The sequence below is a fragment of the Arachis stenosperma genome, chromosome 6, assembly GCF_014773155.1.
Source record: "Arachis stenosperma cultivar V10309 chromosome 6, arast.V10309.gnm1.PFL2, whole genome shotgun sequence".
Taxonomy (NCBI): domain Eukaryota; kingdom Viridiplantae; phylum Streptophyta; class Magnoliopsida; order Fabales; family Fabaceae; genus Arachis; species Arachis stenosperma.
The window spans coordinates 2655548-2677172 of NC_080382.1; the positions used below are offsets into that span (position 1 = coordinate 2655548).

At 29.7% G+C, this 21625-nt stretch overlaps 1 protein-coding gene and 1 non-coding gene across 2 annotated transcripts; one reads left to right on the forward strand and one right to left on the reverse strand.

Annotated features, from left to right (window-relative positions):
* Nucleotides 1-10819: 10819 nt before the first annotated feature.
* LOC130933067 (protein DEFECTIVE IN MERISTEM SILENCING 3-like) lies at nucleotides 10820-13825 on the forward strand. The gene is made up of 6 exons (XM_057862567.1): nucleotides 10820-10995; nucleotides 11588-11708; nucleotides 11910-12165; nucleotides 12398-12589; nucleotides 12851-13171; nucleotides 13428-13825. The coding sequence occupies exons 1-6, from the start codon at nucleotides 10987-10989 to the stop codon at nucleotides 13612-13614; spliced, it is 1086 nt and encodes a 361-aa protein (XP_057718550.1). The 5' UTR covers nucleotides 10820-10986; the 3' UTR covers nucleotides 13615-13825.
* A 4752-nt stretch (nucleotides 13826-18577) lies between these two features.
* On the reverse strand, nucleotides 18578-18649 carry TRNAQ-CUG (transfer RNA glutamine (anticodon CUG)). The gene has a single exon. It is a non-coding gene; the product is annotated as a tRNA-Gln (tRNA).
* Between the last annotated feature and the right edge of the window lie 2976 nt (nucleotides 18650-21625).

Consider the following 21625-nt stretch of genomic DNA (forward strand, 5'->3'; position numbering starts at 1 on the left):
TAATTTTTTATTATTAATTTTATAAATAAAACTAAAAATAAATATAAGAGAGAACAATAAAAGATAAGAAATTATATTTTACGCTGTCAATTTTTTCTAATAATTGTGAAAATCCATTACCGCATGGTTGCTTTTTAAAATCGAATGAAGAAATTTTTATCACTACAAAAAAAAAATCAGCTTTTCATTATCGAATTCCATCCGATACAAATTTTTTGACGGAAATACATGACCGTTGGATTAATCAATGGTAAATACTAAATAGCACTAAGGATAACATATTGATAAAGGGGAATACTAGATAAATAATGACTATTTTGAATAATATGAATAACTACTAATCAAATACATTCCACTTTAATTTAATGCTACTAATTAAATTTATTCTTTTAACCCTATTAATTCACATTGTTCACACATTATTCAAAAATATTATTTATTACCTATACTTTTTTATTAATAAAATATTATCGTAGAATTTTTTTTACTGTAAATATGACAACAATTAATGCACTATTTAAAAAAATTAATTAATTACCATAAAAATTATCTCATTATAAATCTGAGGATAAAATATGTGACCAATTTTAAAATTATTTTTGATTAAATATTTTAAATATTCATTATCTTGTTATCAAAATTTATATTTTATTCATCATTAAACATATTGGAAAATAAATAATATTTTCATTAGAACAATAAATTAAAATATCAATAATACAAATAAAATATACAAAATCTATAAAATATTAAATTACAAATAGAGAGTACTAAATGAAAGAAAAGAAAAATCTTAAAAGTTTCCGTAAGAGCAGATCACATTGACACCATCCAATTTTTTTTTATTGGAGAAAATCCACTCCCTTATATGCATGGTCCTCTTTTTTTTTTTTTTTTTTTTTGGTTGATAGATTGGACAACCCCTAATCTTAGATACACAATACACATCCACACACTCCTCACATATTTACTAATTTTTTTTTCTCGATTGCAGCTGATAAAACTCGAACCCGAGACATTTGAGATGAAGAAGGGGTGGAATGCCATGTGAGCTATAGCTCATTGGCTGCATGGTCCTCTTAGTTGTCCCTTTTATTGACATGGGCTGCTGCGATGGCTTGGCTCTCTTTCCCTACCGACTCTTGCTCGTAAACTTGATCTAGCCATCTAGGTGCTAACCCTAGTTATGTAGGTTCTGGTTGGATGAAGTTGTGGATCTGTTCACACAATTCAGTGACTATTTATTAAATAAAAAAAATAGAGGTACACTAGTGGCTAATGCGGAGGATCCTTTAAAGGGCTTTAGCTATGTGGGGATAATAATGATATTAAACGTTTGAAATTGAATGTGTCACTCCATCCATGAGTTTTTCGGATTCCTGCTCCTGCACATGTCATTAAAAACCCTTTCAGATATTTGTTAAAGAGAAGCAGAGACTTAAGTGGTCGAGCTTTTCACAACACTGCTCAATAAAAGAAACAAATTTAGAATATAATTTTGTGATGTATAATTCTTTCTTTGCCATAAATAATTTATTTTGGAATTCAGTTTAAAGTCTTTTTCTTTTGGTCAATAACCATCACTCCTCATTACACTCCTTTTTTTTTTGGTCTGAGATCAGTGCTACCAATTTTGGCAAAACATTAATGGGTTTAGTTTTGGTAATCAGTCCAATTATATTCTGGGCTATTTTAAAACTCATATGTCCGATTTCTACTTTTTTACTAAAGGCCCAAAATAGCTGGTTTTTATTGGAAATATCGAAAGAGCATGACGGTGGGTTTCAAACTTTGTAATCATCCCTCTCTGACCAAAAAAAAAAAAAACTTTGTTAACCAAGTTGGGTTGGTCTAGTAGTTAGTTCACTAGTCCACTTAAGTAAGTGTTGGGGGTTCGAATCCCGCCTTGTGCATGCAGCAACCAATTGGCCAGCGGTAAACCCTTAAATAAAACTCAGTATCGCGGCGGATTAGTCCTTGACCTGTCGGGTTGGGGATAGCATGGAAACAAAAAAAAAAAAACCTGGTGGATGTTACAAACTTACAATACTCCTCTATTGTTTAGAGTTTTAAAACTCCTTTATATTATTAATATTATAATATATGTTTAACACATTATTTTAGAAGGTATTATATTAATGAAGCTTTTAATGCATATTGATAAAATCATTAAGTAATTAATGTATTAATTTTGTAAAACTACAAATAAATATTTATTATATTATAACAAATATTAAAGTGTATAATAAAATAATTACTTATTAATATTTTTTTATCAAACTCGTTAATACTTTTATTATACTTTCAACGTATACAAGATTTTATTCTTCTATTTTATACTATATTTTTATTATACTATAAAATTTATTAATAAGTACAATAAAATATATTAGTAAGTACTATAAAAAATATTATTGAATAATTATTTTATTATACTCATTAATATTTTTTATAATAACATTTAAATATAGTATAAAAAAGAGAAATAAAAATAAATATGGTATAAAATGGAGGAATAAATATGGTATAGTAATATTTTTTATTTGTTTTAAAAATTAAAAAATTATTTTAATTCATTTAGATAATTTTTCCATTATAGTAGTCTTTTATAATTAAATTTAAATTTTTAATTTTTAATATTAGTAAATAAAATTGATTATAAAAATTATAAAATTTAAATCCAAAAAAAATTATTTTTAAAAGATACATCTTGAAATGAATATTAATTTCGGTAGATGGGTGTTTGACAATATTTTTCAAAAGGGAAAATAAAAAATTATTATTCTACGTTCTAAAATAAAATTTATTTTTATTTTAAATTTTTCAGATAAATATATTTTTGTGACTAAATCTGGACCGATCATATCAGTTTGTATTGATTTGAATAGCGAATTAGAATTAGATTTCTAAAAAACAAAAAAAAAGAAAAAATTTGCAACGAAAAAAAATAAGAATAAACCAATCCTGTTACATCCTAACTTTATGGATTAAACATTAGAAGCAACAACTCTAGTTAGGAATAGATAATGTAACACTATTATGCTCCTTGATTTGTGACTACTTACTTAAAATTATTTTTGAATTTAGTCTTAACTATAAAAATCTAAAATTACATTCAACTAATAATCTAAAATAAACATCTCCAATAAAATCTTAAAAAAAATTATGCAGTACCTCAATGCATCTAAATTTATTTTTAATATCTCTTTTTTTTGAAGTATCTTTCAACAAATTAATTTAAAATAACACTTTAAAAAATATTAATTATGTTTCTTATATATATCCTAATTAAATGGTATGTTATAATATAAATTTTTAAAATCATGATGCTATAGATGAAAAAAAGTAATATATAAGACAAATTTTATGAGATAAATTATAATATCAAATAAAAAAAATTATTAACTAATTAGAATTTATAAACAAATTTAATAATTTTAATAACTTATATAGCAATAGAACATGTTAAATTTCTAATAATAAGTCATAAAAAGACTCACTAATATCATAATTGTCATTTTATTGAAAATATATTTTAGAAGTTATAATTAATATATTTGTAGTTTCACAAGAAAAAACATTAATTATTTAATGATCCTGTACATTAAAAGTTACATTAATAAAATATTCCCTCAAATATTGCACCAAAGTATATTATAATATTAATAAGTGTAATTACCCGTGCTATGCACGTGATAAGATTGAAATTATAATTTTAAATTATTTTTTAAAATTAATTTAAATTATAATAATTTGATTAATAAAAAATTAATATGTTATACATTGTTTGTTTTTTAAATTTATTATTAATTGGATTAACTCTAAAATAGTTATTAATCGATTTTAATAATTTATTTTCTTCAATAAATCAGACATATATACTGAATGTGATCATAAATAATATAGTAATAGTTAAATCTACCCACAAACATATTGGCTATTATCACACTCTAAAACAAATTAAATATAAAGGCTATTAGCACGCACTTATAAATCTATAAAATCGTACTGTCTTTAATTCGTGCAAGGGTTTATTTATCAAATAAACTTAAAATATAAACAAAAAATATTTATAAAATGGACCTAGCATCACTTGAAAGAATCATGGAAAATAATCAACTCACCTTATCATCCATAAGAACTATTTCTATGTAAGTCGTGTTGTTCTTGTCAAATTTGGATGAGACTTTTCATAACTTTATAATTCTTACCTTTATTTTTCAAACTTTTTTCATTACATAATCTATCATAGGTAATACTGTTGATAGAATCGTAGTTAGTATCCTTTAGGCATGAAAAATAATAAACAGAAGAAGTTCTATGTCTGAGGTACGAATTTTCTATATGATAAATAATTGTAACAATACACTATTAATCCTTATATATATATATATATATATATATATATATATATATATATACACACTAATTATACACGGTAATAGTTAACAAATATTTTCAATGGAGATACTTACTCAATATATATGTTATCGCATTAATTATATGCCAATATTTTTAGGAAAGAGCTAAAAGAGGAGATATATAAATATATAATATTATTGCTATATAGGAAGCATACATAACTTGTTACATTTTTTATTATATTATACAACTTAAAATTATATTATTATGTTATTATTAATCCTAGATACTTGTTATAATTATATCAAATTTAATTATGAATCTAAATAAATAAAATAGATAACATTCAATATTATTTTTTTCTTTTTTACATTCAATATTACTGTAAATATAAAAAGTAAAATAATTAATGAAAAAATATGAGTAGAAAATAAAACATATTAATTAAAATTTAATTTGTTATCTAATTAATCTTGTATCCATACGATATAACTTTACAAAAATGTTATGAATCACAACCTTTTTTATTCTACAAAAAAGAAAAACACTATATGTAGCATTTAGTAGTACAAAAAATAATTATAAAAATTAATTATTGATATTGATATTAATCATAGTTGATTATTAATACTCTAATTTTTTAAAAATATATTTTACCTTTTTAAAATATAATGCATGTACCGTGTAGACTTTATTATTATTATTATTATTATTATTATTATTATTATTATTATTATTATTATTATTATTATTATTATCCATTAATTGATATCAAATTAAATGGGTCACTATTAATGTGTGTATCAATTATCTCCTAATAAAATTATTGCACTTAAATGAGAATTAGAACTATATCAATTGATATAATTAGAATGATTAAAAATATCGATGATTTATAAGTAGTTTAATAACGCATTAAATATTAATTTGATATAATTATAGATATAATTATAATGAAGATATTTTCTTAAATTAATATAATCATGCATTATTCATGAGCTAATTGTAATATAATTAAAATAAATTTATTTGAGAAAAAAAATTCATGTATAATTTTCAAAAATTATAATAATTTTTTTATTTATATATACGTATATATTAATTTTGTTAAATAATTATATATATATAAATAATTATATATATATACATAAATAAAAAATATATGAATTATATTTTGTTAAATTCCATATTACCAGCTATTAAAAATATTTAAATTACATGTATTAATTTTTTTGTTATAATTATTTCGTTTTATATATATGATTATTTTTTATTCTACAATCGTGCAATAATATTTTTTATAATATTATTGCTATATATGAAGCAGCTTTATATTACTATAATTATATCAAATTTAATTATAACTGTAAATAAATAAAATAGAAAACAATCAAAACTAATTTTTTTAATAGTCAAAATTTACTGTAAATATAAAAAAAAATCACTAATGATTAAAAATTTGAGTAGAAAATAAAAATCCATAAACTAAATTCAATTTGTTAACTAATTAATTTTATGTCCATATAATAATATTATTATTATTATATATTGATTAAAACTGTGAATACATACTAATAAAATTATTGCATACAAATGAGAATTAGAACTATATCAATTATATTAATTATATAAACTCAAAATTATTATTATTATTATTATTATTATTATTATTATTATTATTATTATTATTATTGAGTAATGATGATAATTCATGTGATAATGAATATTACCTATAAAACATCTAAAATTATGTGACAATTATAATTCAAAAATTACTGTATATGAAGTCACGTGAATTATTATTATAATTGATATAATAATTGCTATAATTGCTACATATTCTCAATCTTATCGGTTGTATCAATTTAACTATATCAATTATATTCGAATTAGTAGTCAATTATTTTTATGAAAATTCTTGCTATAATTATGTTATACTTATGAGATTATCTTGTATTAATCGTTATAATAATTTAATAAAGATATTTATTAAGTATATATGTTATCTATATTAATTATATGCCAATATTTGTAAAAATGAGTTTACAAAAGTGATATATAAATATATATATAATATTATTATTATATAAAAAATAGATTTAAATAATATATTAAATATTAATTTGATATAATTATATTAAAAATATTTTCCTAAAATAATATAATCATACATTATTCATGAGCTAATTATAATACAATTAAATGTATAATATTATTCTATATTATTTATTTACCGTCATGATTTGATTTGATTATTTTCTAGTTTATTTACTTACATAAATGATTAGAATATATAACATAACTATCGTAATTATTATAATTTTATGATATAATTATAATTAACATATTTTATCATAATTAAATATTGATTTGATATAATTATAATAAAAAAAGTTTCCTAAAATAATATAATCATACATTATTTATGAGCTAATTATAATACAATTAAAGATATTATATCATAATATCTACTTACTATATTAATATAATATCAAAAGATACATGTTTTATTATTTTTTATAGATAAAATCGGTTTTTATTGGCAACTAAATTGTATTTAGGTCAACGAAAACTATATGTTTAGGTATAAATTTTTTATCAAATATAATGAAAATACAAATAAAGAAATAAAGGATAAAAATAAACTTAAATAATATATATGGCACCACTTTATTTTATTAATTATTAAATTATTTAAAAATAGTACATCCACGAAAAATACTCATAATATATAAATTTAGGCAATAATTTAAAATTTTCTAATTATAATTTAATCAAATACTAATATTAAAACCAAATTACTTAAACAATATTGAATCTATTCTAGTTCTTAGTCACGTATAATATAGAGTCATTCTCGTAACGATAACCAACTGAAATAACATCGTAAATATCAACATTTAGAATTCGTGCAAATTCAAACCATCCTCTTGTTAAATAAGCTTCATCATCCGCTATCCATGCAACGCGGCAAGGTATAGAATTGCCACATCGAGAAACCAAATTAACCCTTATTCCTCTCAATGGCATTGCATGCATGCAAAAGAAAGTCGGTAATTTCTGAAAAAAAATCACAATATGTTATAAAATTATTCTAATAATGAACAACTTAAAATAAGATAATTTAAATATATTACCAATCGTTGAAATTGCATATCCGAGTTTGTCACGAATTTAGCAAAACTGAACTTAAACTGAGAGAATTCAATCTCATTATGTGCTCCACTTTGAAGATTTTCGGGCAGACGTAAAAAGCATGGAGGGGATGGAACTTGAACTTGCCCTATAAAATTCCGTGGATGCAATTCCTCAATAAAAATTCAAGCTCCTCCCAAGAAAGCTAACTTTAACCACATTTCATTAGGTTGGTCATAATAGGTAAGTAGATTCAACCATCCTTCGCTAAAGTAGAGATTATTGCCCCTTCTTTGAATGTTTACATCTATGTAGTTGGAACCTGAATCAGTGAAGACAACTTGATGAGGTATTTCATGGATGTGATGCATTGTAAACGATTGTGGTAAAAGAAAATCGAACTGGAACATTAGACGATAAGAATAACTTAGAGTAACAACAATCAATAAATTATTAAAAGAATAATATAATATAATAAGTATATGAAAAATATTATAAAAAATTATAAATTGTACCTTAAAAGGATCAACTTCAATAAAAAGCGAAGAATACATTCTTATTCTATGAAGTAGTAAAAAAATACTAAATATAAAATTATGAGCTGATTCTCAAATTTAGATTCATGTACCCCAGAAAAACACTATTTATAGACCTTAGTAAAACAAAAATAAATATGTAAATTACTTATTATTAAGGCAATTTTTTATCATGTGCAGTAATTACGCATTATAATTGATAAGTAGTTTAATAGTGCATTAAATATTGATTTGATAATGAAGATATGTTTTTAAATTAGTATAATTATATATTATTCATTAAATATTAATTATAATATAATATAATTATAATAAAGATATTTTTTATAAAATAATTTAGAATAGATGAAAAAATTCATTTGTTTTGGAGAGAAAACGAACTCACGAGAAATCGACACATCACTCTTATTAGTCGGGAGAAAATCCAATTTTAATATATTAAGTAGATAGATAATACAAAGAAGTTTCAAAACTCAAAACTATAGAGGAGTATGAAATCGGTCTCGTGAAGATTACGTAGACACTGTAATTGATAAATACGTTTGAGGTTGCTTATATTTATAGGTTCAGTTGATTGGACAACATATTAAATAATACTAGTGCTTTTACAGATCTGCTGCATAATATATAAAAAATCAATAAAACTAACGAGATATTAATTATTTTGGATAAGTTGAGACTAATGGATATATTGTATTTTTTTCGTCTACATGATTATGACTGGTTTTTGAGCTTGGATTACCATTTTTTTTTGCAGCTGGGCAAAAATATTTTTTCTTAGATAAAAGCAAGTCAAAAGTAATATTAAAAAGAGAGTGAGTTGATATTTTTTTTTATTTGTTTAGTGTAATCGAGTTTTTTATTTTTCAGAAAATATGACTATACTTCTCTGATTTTTTTGTAATGGTGTTCTTATAAAATGGAAGGAATTTTATATTATTAAATAGATAAAAGAAAACAAGAGAATGTATAATGTGATGTATGTTAATAATAATAATAATATATAATGTATATCTAGTATTGCTACAGTCAAATTAACAATTCATAAAGTCACCAAAAAAAAATTAATAATTCATAAAGCTTAATATGTTAATACTTAATACGGTGATAATGATTATGTAATATAAAATATTTTAATCTTCTCTTAAAACATTAAATGTAAAAATTGGATATATTTCATTGTTAAAATAAATCATAAAATAAATTAAGTTTATTATACTAAAATTATTAAAGAACGACTTTAAAATCAATTTGAAGATTATAAAGGAGAAATTGTACATCAAAAATCATAACCGTTAAAAATATTTTTGTTTTCTATATCTAAAACAAAAATTAAGATAAAAAAATATTATTTTTATTATTTTTTAATGTTATTTTTTATGATGTTGTTATGAATAATTATTAATATAGCTTAAATTTTCATAATTTCAGTGTACTATAAAAATAGAAAATTTTTTTTAAACATCACATATGTCATATTAATAATATAAATTAAATCTTTAAGAGTACACAATTTATCATTATATTTATAAAAGACGTTAAAAAATAAATAAATAAAGATATTTAACATTTTGTCCTCATTTATATTTTTATTCATCCGAATAAAAATATTAGTTTGTTTATTATTATTTTGTTATTGTTCTTATTTTTATTAGTATTTTTAATATTTATAAATAAAAAATTTGCTTACCCAAAACAAATCCAAAAACACATCAGCTCATTTCTTTTTTAATATTATTCACAAAAAAATTGTTTCTGTACAACTGCACAAAATATGGTAATCCAAGCTCAAAAATCCGTCATAACCACATAAACAAAAAAACACAACTTCCATTTAGCCTAATTTACCAAAAATAATTAGCATCTCATTAGCTTATTAATTTCGGTACATTATACATTAGATCTGCAAAAATACTAGTATTACTTGATATGCTGTCCCATCAACTAAAACTGTAAGTATAGACAATGTCAGACGTATTCATCAACTACGGTGTTCACATAATATTCACAGATATAAATATTTAATATCATTCACACCATAAAACTTTTCATTATATATTAATATTTTATAACAAAAAAAATGTGGCTGATTTTTTTTTATATGGAAGAGATATTGGTGTTTCTTTGGGAAATGGGATTATTTGGTGTAATTACAGATAGGTGGATTTTGTAGGTAAAAAGTCAACACGTGGAGGGCGTGGTGCAAAACGTGGGGGGCGTGGTGCAACACGTGGGAGGCGTGGTGGACACGTGGCAGCATTCTGGCCAACACGTGGGGGCGTGGTGGACACGTGGCAGCGTATTGTGCAACACGTGGGGGGCGTGGTGCAACACGTGGGGGCCGTGTTAGACGAGTTCCACAATACTGTAATACACTTCAAATATCAATATTCAACCAAAACACCGTCTCCCTTTCCATATTAAAAATAATTTCTGAAAAAATGTCTCATTATAATTAAAATAAAATCTTTCTAAAATAAAGGATTCCTATCATCTCCTCTCTTCCTACTCTATCTCTTTTCCTTCTCCACCCACAAAAAAGGGATTAAACAACAACGAATTTGTATCATTCAATTTGGTCTCATTCAAAGAGATACAAATAAAGTTGCTGGCTAGTTGACCAAAAAAACTGTACTAAAATACTTCAAAAACAGAGAATCATCCTCCTATTAGTTCGCTGTACATTTGTAGCAAGATTTATCTTTACCTGCTCTTAACTTTTTTTGTTTTTCTTTTCTTTTCTTATTGCAGTAAAAAAAAAAGCATTGAATTGAGTGAATTTACAATCAGACCCCAAAAAAAAGGAGACTTTACCTCTGCCCCGTCCTAAATGAACAAAGTAGGTACAACAGTTGTGTAGAATTACGAAAGTACCACTTCAGTGCATAAGTGAGCATGCAACAACCTTAGCGTATCTAATTTTGGTCCTCTCTCTGCGCTTTCCTTCGCTCTAATGTCTAAGGTGATATCTCTTCTCTCTTCTCTTCCTTCGTTGCTCCCATATTTTACTCCTCACTTCTTTTCTTCTTTTTTTTTTTCTTCTTCTTCTTCTTTCAACACTGCACCAGTTAATTATATATTGAATGTTTATTAAAAAAAAAAAAAAACTATATCTTGAATGTATGTGGATGAAGCGGTGACATTTTTGGTGGTTGGTTATTTCCCACCTACTACTATTACATAAACTTAATTTGCTGCAATAACTCAACTATGTCCTCACTCCTTACTATTCATCATTTAGTTCTGATTTATTTTGGATGATAACCAGTTTTATGTAATATACTCATAAGCAGCTAGGGCACCAAGTTTCTGCCTCTAACAACACCAGTTACCACTGGGGGTTTATACTGTCTCTAATTTCAGGAATCTGTTTCCAATTTGACGGAGGAACTTATATCATTGCTATTAGTTTTGCATATGTGATTGATAACCCTAATTTATTTTGAATCATGAACATGAATCTGTGTGTTCCAGAGAGTACATTTTCTTACTTGATTTTGTTTATTTTATCCCCTTACTAAATTTTGAAACTATTGTTGTTTATCATTTTTCAGCTGAACCAAAATGATGCTAATCATGAGAGCATTAAGAATGAGATAAAGAAACATGAAGATAACCTTAAATTCCTTAATTCTCAATCAAATCGACTAGCCGAATCAATACTTGACTTACAAGGTGTGTTCATAAACCAATCTTTTTTGCTCTTATTTATTTTGTTCCATAGAGACCAGGTTACTAGAATTAAACCTGGTAAACTAACTAACACAACATGACATCAGTACTCATTGGTTGAATAAACGAAAACCAACTACTTCAGTTAAGTAGTTCATGTAAAAGTTATTAGCTGATTTATTTTGTCTAACAATGTGTCTACAGTGAGTCTTGGTAGGTACCATTCGTGTAGTGTAATTACACCAGACAATGGAAGTGGTCCATCTAATACCGAGGACGATACAGCACCATCTATTATCGAGGACGATACAACAGAACAGATATTGAAGAAAGAGAATTCAGCTGCTGGCATATTCTGTTGGCTGAAAGCCAATGCTCAGACATCGAATTTGGCTTTGGAAAAAGATGCTGTGGGAGTTGTGGCAACCCTTGCCAGGGTTGAGAGCGATGAACTTAGCAGGTCAATATCAGCTTTCATTCTCCCCAAATCTTTAACTCCCTTTTTTGTCCTTTGATATCTTTTTTTTATCTTGCAGCAGGCACTATCTCTTATGGTTTTGCTTAATTTGCCAGATATTGGAATGTGGTTCTCTTAGTTGTTTTAAATTTTTAGTAGCATACATTGGAGAAAGATGCTATTATTTTTATTATAGATTGTGTTAAGATAATCCAGCATTGTTGTCTAAGTGCAGGATTCTCTCTGAGTATTTGGGATTGGAGACCATGCTTGCAATTGTCTGCAGTACTAATGAAGGTGTTAATGCATTAGAGAAGTACAACCCTGAAGGCACAATAAACTGTAATGCAGGCTTGCATGGAATTGGATCTTCAATTAAAAAGAATGTAAATGGCCGATTTGCTGTCATATGTCTTGAATCTTTCAGGCAAGTTTGATTATATAAATCTGTGTATGTGTGTATTAGGTACTCTTCATGTGAAGCTTTTTTCAATGGGGTTCTTTAGATAGGAATTAACATCAAAACCTCATAAGGATACAATTCACAGGGCATTGTTCAGGTTATTTCTATGTATGTCTCTTCTAATAGGACATCTGAAAAAGTTACATGATAGCATTGCTACATCATGGTTAAATGTGAGAAGCAAAACTTCTGCTTATAGTTTTCTGAGTACTGTTTGTTTTTCAGACCATATGTTGGAGGTTTTGTAGCCAATGATCCACAAAAGAAGTTGGCTATTCCAAAGCCAAGATTTCCAAACGAGGAGTGCCCGGCTGGGTTCATTGATTATGCAGTAAACATGCTCTATTTAGAGTCCAATAACTTATCTTTTGTTACTTCTAGTGGTCACGGTCTTAGAGAGACACTATTTTATGGCCTTCTCTCTGGCCTACAAGTATACAGAACCCGAAATGAAATGATGTCTGCTCTCCCATGCATTGATGAAGGAGCTGTGTCATTAGATGGTGGAATGATCAAGAAAAATGGAATGTTTGTTCTTGGTAGTAGGTCAGTATCAAATTATCCTTTTACCTTCTTAATATATGTCTGAGGTTGATCGTACTCTTTCCTTTTTTTAGCGCCTCCATCATGTTCTATACTAGTACTTGTGTAATTGTGTTCATTTATTACTTTTCTAGGTGAAAGCCTTATGTTATTCTCTGTAAACTTTCATATGCTATATTGCTTTATCATATGATTAACCTTTTTTTTGGATCATATGATCATAGAAACTTTGTGATAACACAACATTGTGTGGCTATAGGAAAGATGTAGAAGTGAAGTTTGGTATATTTTCGGGAAGAAGTGGTGTGGTTCCTCCAAATTATAGTCAAGCTGAAGAAGTGGTGAGGAGGCTGAAATGGGAAAGCACCAAGCTTGCTGGAGACATACAAAGAGAGCAGCAACTATTGGACCATTTGAAGGCCAAGTCCGCAAACAAAGTAGCTTGAAAAACTCTTGTTTATTACATAGACCTGTTTATTTGAGCTACGCGGTTGCATATAACCACATCCAGTTGTGTGTGCATTAGCAGTTAAGTTTACCGCATGATGATTTTGTATTTAGATTCTCTTTTTGAATGTTGTACTAACATTTGCTAATGAACCAACACCTGACTTCGGACCATGTCCAGTGTTCATTAATTATACACTTATCCTCCAATTCTGGTTCGTTGTTAAAATTCTGGTCCTTTGGAGAGTTACCTTGAAAGGATTTACAAATCAGTTGGCACGTGAAATTATAAAGAACAAAGGTCGTATGGATTCAAGATTCAACGGTGCATATAACACATTGGCTTGTGATGATCACAAGGGATAAAAGCATTGCTACATTTTTTTTTAATTTATTTATTTTGGATTACAAGAAAAGATAAAGGTAAAAAGGGTATACTTTAAAAAGTGATCTTTGTGCTGTAATGCAGATAATTGAAAAAATATAAGACGGCTAAGAAAGAAACAAAAGTGGCTTTAAGCAAAGGAAGAATAAGAGCATATGAGGATATCTACTAGTCCTTAGGCAAGAAAGAAGGAGAAAAAAGTATATATAAAATCGCAAAGAGCCGTGAAAAAAGAACGAGAGACTTAGATCAGGTTAAGTGCATAAAGGATAAAGACGGGGAGGTGTTGGCTCAAGAGAAAAAGATTAATCAAAAGTGAAAGAGCTACTTCTACGAGTTATTTAATGAAGGACAGAAGACTCTTTCGAGTCTTGGTCAGTTATGCACGAGGAAAAAAGATTAAAACTTCGACTACTATTGAAGGATTCGAGATTTCGAAATAAAAGAGGTTCTAAAGCGGATGAAAAATGACAGGACAGTAGAACCCGATAATATCCTGATTGAAGTTTGGAAGGGTCTTGGAGAAAAAGACGTCAGTAGGTTAACCAAACTTTTTAATGAGATTTTAAAATCTAAGATGTCAGATGAGTGAAGAAAAAACGCTTTAGTACCTATCTACAAGAATAAAAGGGATATACAAAGTTGTGGAAACTATAGAAAGATCAATCTCATGAGCCATGCCATGAAGTTATAGGAAATGGTGATAGAATGGAAACTGAGACAAGAGACACAAGTAATAGAGAACCAATTTGGTTTTATGCCAAGCAGATCCACCACTAAAGCAATATACATATTAAGAAGAATGATGGAGAGGTATCGTAATAATAAAAAGGATCTACATATGGTGTTTATTATTTTGAAAAACACGTACAATAGGGTGCCAAGGGAAGCCTTATGGAAGGTTTTAGAAAAGAAGAAAGTAAGGATCACATATATTCGTGCAATTAAAGACATATATGATGGAGCTACAATTATTGTGAAGACTCAAGGTGGTGGGACAGAGAATTTTTCTATTGGTATAATATTACACCAAGGATCATCCAGTTAAGAGAATGGATGAGATGGAAAATAGACAAAGGGTGAAAGACAGAGGAAAAACTAAGAAGACAATCCATAAGTTGGTCAAACGAAATCTATTTGTAAATAGTCTCTCTGTAGACATGATACATGATAAAACTCAATAGCATTGTTTGATTCATGTAACCAATCCCATCTAATAGGACAAGACTTTGTTGTTATTGTAGTATTTATTTTGGATTACAGCTATGCTACATTATATAACGGTTTATTTTCGTTTACAAAATGTTATATTGTTCAATGACGTACATTTTTCATCTGTTCAGTTAGTGCTTAAGTTTATAAATCATTTGTACATCATTTGCTTTATGTGACAATTACACATATATCATTGGTAAATTCATAAATCAGTTAGCCCATGGCGTGAAAACCACAAATTAAGAATATGAGCATTAGACTATATAAAGGGCAAATTACACTGAACCTCGATATATACCATATACAGTAACAGCTTCGATTATCGTAATTTAAAAAAAAAAATTCTAAAAAGAAGGCTATGAGTCTATGACAAAGATCATACCTGTACCCCATAATTAACAGAAGAACGTACCCTGCCTAATTGGGAAAATATATTTGCTATGCCTGCCGCAGTTCTTGCCAGGGAAACCTACCTAACAGCTAACAACCCCCCACCATGTTAACTTCTTGAGGTATACATACATCTTCGGCCTTCCTTTCATTACCTTGTTTGTCATATCTTCTCCAGCAGTGTTTAGAAAGATGCCCCTTCTTGCCACAAATATAACAGGCTATACTCTTGCCATTACTCTCTGACTTATTCCTATGCATACCTGGGAACTTATTGTCACTTTCCCTTGGTCCACCTTTATTGGAGTGGTTAAATACTATCCTACTACTATAAGGTTCACCAACTCGTTTGAATCCGTTGCGAGATTCTTCCTCCATCCTTATACAATCAATTAGCCTCCATAAAGGGAGATACTCCTCGCGCATTGACTTGATGCAGAAGTCCTTCCAGGATGGTGGGAGCTTTGAAATGATGGCACTCGCATGAAAGTTTTCATCGAGAAACATTCCAGCAGCAACGAGTGAATCTGCAATGCTATTAAATTCTTGGATTTGCTCAACAATTGCTCTCTCGTCAACCATCTGAAACTCAAGATACTTTTTCACCTGCGCTCTCTTGCTTCCATGTTCCTCGTACAGATAAACCAATTTTAAATCTTCCCATAACTCCTTAGCACTCATTTTTCTGTTTGCATAGAGACAAAATAGACTATCAGATAAATGAGTCAAGATATTGCGACGGCACATTAAATCATCATTCACCCATCTCCTTTCTGCATTCTTGGTTCTAGCAATTTCTTCAGCACTAGAATTTTCACCAAGCACAGCATTTGGGCTTAGTTCAGTAAGCACATAATCAATCTTTAACTGTTTCAAAAGTGATTCCATCTGCTGAGCCCATAATTGATAATTTTTCCCATCAAAACGGCTGACCTCAACAGGGACATGCTCAAGAGGAGGAGCCACATCAACAACTGAATTATAGGCATCTCCATTTTGCTTACCATGAAGCTCAGATCTACATTGCATTGATTAAATACTCCAGGTTAGGCCAATCAATGAATTTACACATAATTAATTACCTACAAACATGCTATCTTTTTAGCCAAAAAGTAATGTCTACTTGTTCAGAAGAATGATGAAATTTCTCCAACTATAGTACAACGGGGTATCATACAATTGGCAGTTACAAAACCATCATGGAAAGAAAAATAATATGATCAAAATTTTTCATATTGCATACAAGTGGCTTCCTCTCCATCACATTCCAACAACTAGCAATTAATGTCATTCTGAAGTCAAATATATGCATGTTATTTTCAAAGCTCATTAGTAAACATCAAATACTCACTTCATCTTTCCTTCCAACTTTGTAATAGCTTCCTCAATAGCTGGCACATTCTTCTTGAAGGTTGACCATTGTTCAGATGATAAACTTATCCCTAAAAATCGGCAGTAGTTAGAGACAAGGGTCTTTCCTTTTTGGAGTTTAGATAATCAATTTCTGATGGAAACTGAGCCACATAAAATTAAACACACTAATTGCATTATAGAATAATTAATCCTAAAGCAAAATCAGGGGTGAAACACTACAAATTATGCAAAGTGCAAAACCAACAACAGAGTTATTCACGTTATACTGAGACTGCCTTACTGTGAATTACTAAGCATGAGCATCAGCCACAAAGATTAATCAAAGATTGTTACATATGGAAACCACTCATTAATGGCTGTCAAGGGAATTTATAAACTTGTACAAGTAGAAGGGAAATGAGATATTGATATATTGACATATCATGACAGCCTGGTCCCAAGGTATAGTCCGTGTGGCCGTTTTGCTCAAATTCCGGTGACACTTGCAAGCTCAATAAAAGACTACAGTAAAGCAGGAAGTAATATGCAAGCAACATGTTCTGTAAGAGGAAAACAATTATACAACTATGCATAGAATAATCACCTTTGGAAGTGGGAATCTGTTTTCCATCTTTCTGGAAAAACTCCCTAATTGACACCAATGTTGTCCCTTTGAACTTTTTAACCACCACATTCCTTTTGTTTGACAGCTACATCAACCAAAACAACATCTACTGAGGCCAATGACCAGGAATTTAACATGCAAATTAATACAGCCACCAAAATTAGCCACTTAGAATACACATTGGAATGCAAAATACATGTTAAAAATGAGTTAAACTACATATGTATCCATATACAAATTCAGAGTGGCTTATCTTAGTGGTTAATTTTGGTGTGCAAATAACATTTTAAAATTTAATAATAATATATGATATTTCAAAAAAAAAAAAAAAAAACAACTAGTAGCTTCGCTTTCTCGATTGAAAAAGAAAAAAGAAAATAGGACTTTAAGACTATGCATATGGAATTAATTGCATTTCGCTAAGTTACCAATCGAATTTTGGGACCAGGGTTTCACCTGGAAAATGACTTGGTCGCAGTCATCCTTAACCTCCGTACTTGGCTTCGGCAACTGCAACGCCGCTTCTATGGGCTCCTCCGGAGGAGCGATCAGTTCCGGCGGTTTCTGTTCGGCTGCAACGGTGGCGTCTTCGGCAGCGACGGTTCGAAGATAAGACTCGACGACGTTTCTGACGAAGTGCTTGCGGTTGGGATCGGAGAGATCGATGCCGAGTCGCTCGGAGGCGGCGACTCGGATGCTGAACTCAGTAGTCTCTTCTATGTTGGATTGCTTGAGTAAATCCATCACCATGTCCTCGATTTTCCGTCGAGTTTCTGGTTCCAAATCCATATTGCGCAAAAAAAAACAAGAGACCTAGGTTACGCGACTGAAAAAACGAAAGAAGAAGCACAATTTTGAAACAGTGAGCAAACGATAATGATAACAAGTTAATGTTGACATGCTCTAGTATATTTTGATATTCTTGTGGTTTCATTGAGATTTGAGGCATGGAATTGTTATGAGTGGAAGTGTGTTAGAAAGACAATGAAAAAGTAGGTTCCACCGAGATTTGAACTCGGGTTACTGGATTCAGAGTCCAATGTCCTGACCACTAGACCATGGAACCAAGGTGATAGCTGCTGGCTTTTCTCATAATAAGAAGAGAGTTTTCATCAGAAAAAGAAAGTTCTATCACAAATTGGGAGGTTACTAATAAAATGAGTTGCTTAGTTCATGATGATGTTTTTTTTTTCTTTTCAAAAACTGGTGATGTTTATTTTAAAAAATTAAATCTATACGGACTATTTTTGGTGGGAAGATGAAGGGGTAGATTAAATTTCGACTATAAGACTATTTAAATTCTTAGTCACTTGACTTAAGATATTTTTTTAAAGTGCCTATTTTTTATACTAAAGTGGAGCCTTCAAAAAAATTTTTTTATGGACATTATCAAAATTCTACATAGTAAAAGGAAATATGACGAGAAGGCTAGATTTTATATCAAGGAGACTTACTCGGCGGAGGAAAGAATATTGTGTGCTTCAAACTATATAGTTTACATCAAGATTTGGAGATTAGGATTTAAATTTTTTGTTTGTTAATCCAAAAATTGGTATTAAAATTTTATTATCTGTCTTTAAAATTTCAATATTTCAATACCTTTAAAAAGTGAAAACATAGGTGATTGAAATTTTTGGAGACAGTGATTGAAATCTAACTAATATTTTTTACCAAAATATCTTCATTCTAATAAGTTAATTCTAAGTTTATTCTTTGTAAGAATTAAATTAGGACTTCTTAACAGTTTTTCTTCTCATTCGTGCATCTTCCATTCACTAGGACACCATTGCTGTGTCGTTGCCGCCATAGCCATCATAGGTAGTGAGGCGTCGTTGCACGTTTACCTTCGTAGGAACCGTGTTCTCAACTTCTCGTCTTTTTCTACGTAGGACCAGCATCGAAAACCTCTAACTGCAGCCTCTGCATTGCCGGTGCCAGGTCCGCCACGTCGTTGTAGCCATCGCGAGGCATGTGAGTCGCCATTGCACATTCATCTTTGTAGCCACTGTGTTCTTATATCCTCATCTTCACCTACGCAAGACCAGCAAGACCCCAGCTATAGCATTTGCCGTATTACTGCTGCAATTAGGTCAACCATTACCTTGTCGTTGTCATAGCTTTCGTGACCCAGGTTAGTTGGTACGATCAAAATTTGTGTCCTGATCTACTTGTTTTTAGATTCAGCTTCCCAGCTAAGAACCTCCGGGTCCATCTCCCATATGCCATCCTTGAGAAAGGGACCATGAATCTTATTTATCTTCCATCGCACAAGAGTCTGAACATGGAAGAAGCTGGTATTTCTGTCTCCAACTTTCACCCATTGTTTTCTGGATTTTTAAAACCAAAGAAGTTCTTCTTGCACAAGAGTGTTATTATAATTCTCAACCAATTGTTGCTATTTTTGATGCATAAAAGAGTCTTTCTTCTCTTCCAAACGCTTTTGAATATAATTAATTTGACGCTCCAATTCATATTTTCTAATAAAGATGTTACCAAACACTGTAGAATTAAATTCAAGAGAATTCTTCTGCACTTCCGAAAGCTTTTCTTGCACCTCTAAAACGAGACCACCAAGACTGTTTCACAATATCTTTGTAAACAGGATGAGTAGCCCAAGCTGCCATAAAATGAAAAGGTCTGTTCCTTTTTAACTGCAGGCGCCCTTTACAGCGCACGAAGATAGGACAACGATCAGACTACAGTCTATTCAATATTTCTATATAGGCATCAGGAAAAATAGATAACTATCCACTATTAATACAAACTCGGTATAGCTTTTTTGCTACCTCAATATTATTTTTAACCGTCATGTACCAAGAAAAACGTCTTCCAATAGTCTTCAAGTCAAACAGAGCACTATCCCCTAAAGGATTGGCAAATTGATCAGCATGTCAACTCGAAAAATGGCAACCATTAGCTTCATGAGAGAAAAGAACTTCATTAAAATCACTAAGGACAATCCAAGGCCCTTGAAAAGTCGATGACTGAGCTACTAGGTAATCCCAAAGAAAACCTTTTGTATTATACTGCGGACTACCATAAATACCACTACACCTCTAAATCATATATCCAAGCTGAACTTCGATCGTGACACACTAATCGTAAGCATCAACCAATTTATAGCAAGTACCTTGCGTTGAAGAAAAGAACCATATACCACCTTATGCCCTAATGCTTACACTATACCAATAGGATGGTATTCAATTCTTTACTAGAACAATTTCAAATATTGAAAGGGAGAATGAGCCTCAACCACAATAAAAAAATAGGCCTGAATTTCTTGACAAGTTCTTTACAATTCACTTGGGCGAACTCATTAGAAGTATCTCTAATATTCCAAACTAAGATATTTAAACTATCCATAAAAAAGTGACAAGAGAATATCAAAATAGGTGAATTTAACTTGCACCACCAACTTTAGGAGAAGACTTATCTCCTGGAACGGAATGCCTCAGACCTCCATGCACCACTTCCTTCGATTTCGTTGATGAGGCGCTTTTCTCTCACAATCGCAGAGACAAGTGGCAGCGTAACTCCCTGCACCTTTTTCTTCTGAATTTTTGTTGAAACGTTATTCTCCCGAACCCCATTTGTAGATACCAGTGGCGGTGTAACTCCCTTCCCCGACGGATTCTTGGCTGGACCCTCATGCATATATGCATCCACCGTCGCGCCTCTAATCGGTGAGTTTTGCAAGGAGGCCGGACGCGGTCGTTTCCTTATGGAGGGTCCTCGGATCGTTGGCGTGTGGAGAGAAGGTGGCGTCGCACACTGCTGGGTTACATTCTGCCCAACCTGGAATCTCGATTCCCTGGATTCGCACGGAGTCTGTGGATTGGGCCTTGGGTGACCACTTGAACCAGTAGTCGAGTGTTTGGTTCCTTGGGCCTTAAGTGTAGGCTTGTGGCCCAACTTAGCCTTTCCATTCCTCAACACTTGATGCTAGTCCACATCTTCTTCTCTACATGCCTCATTTGACATTGACCCCGGTCCTATGCAATGAATCATCCGCTGACTTTGCATGCAAATTAGTGCAATTATC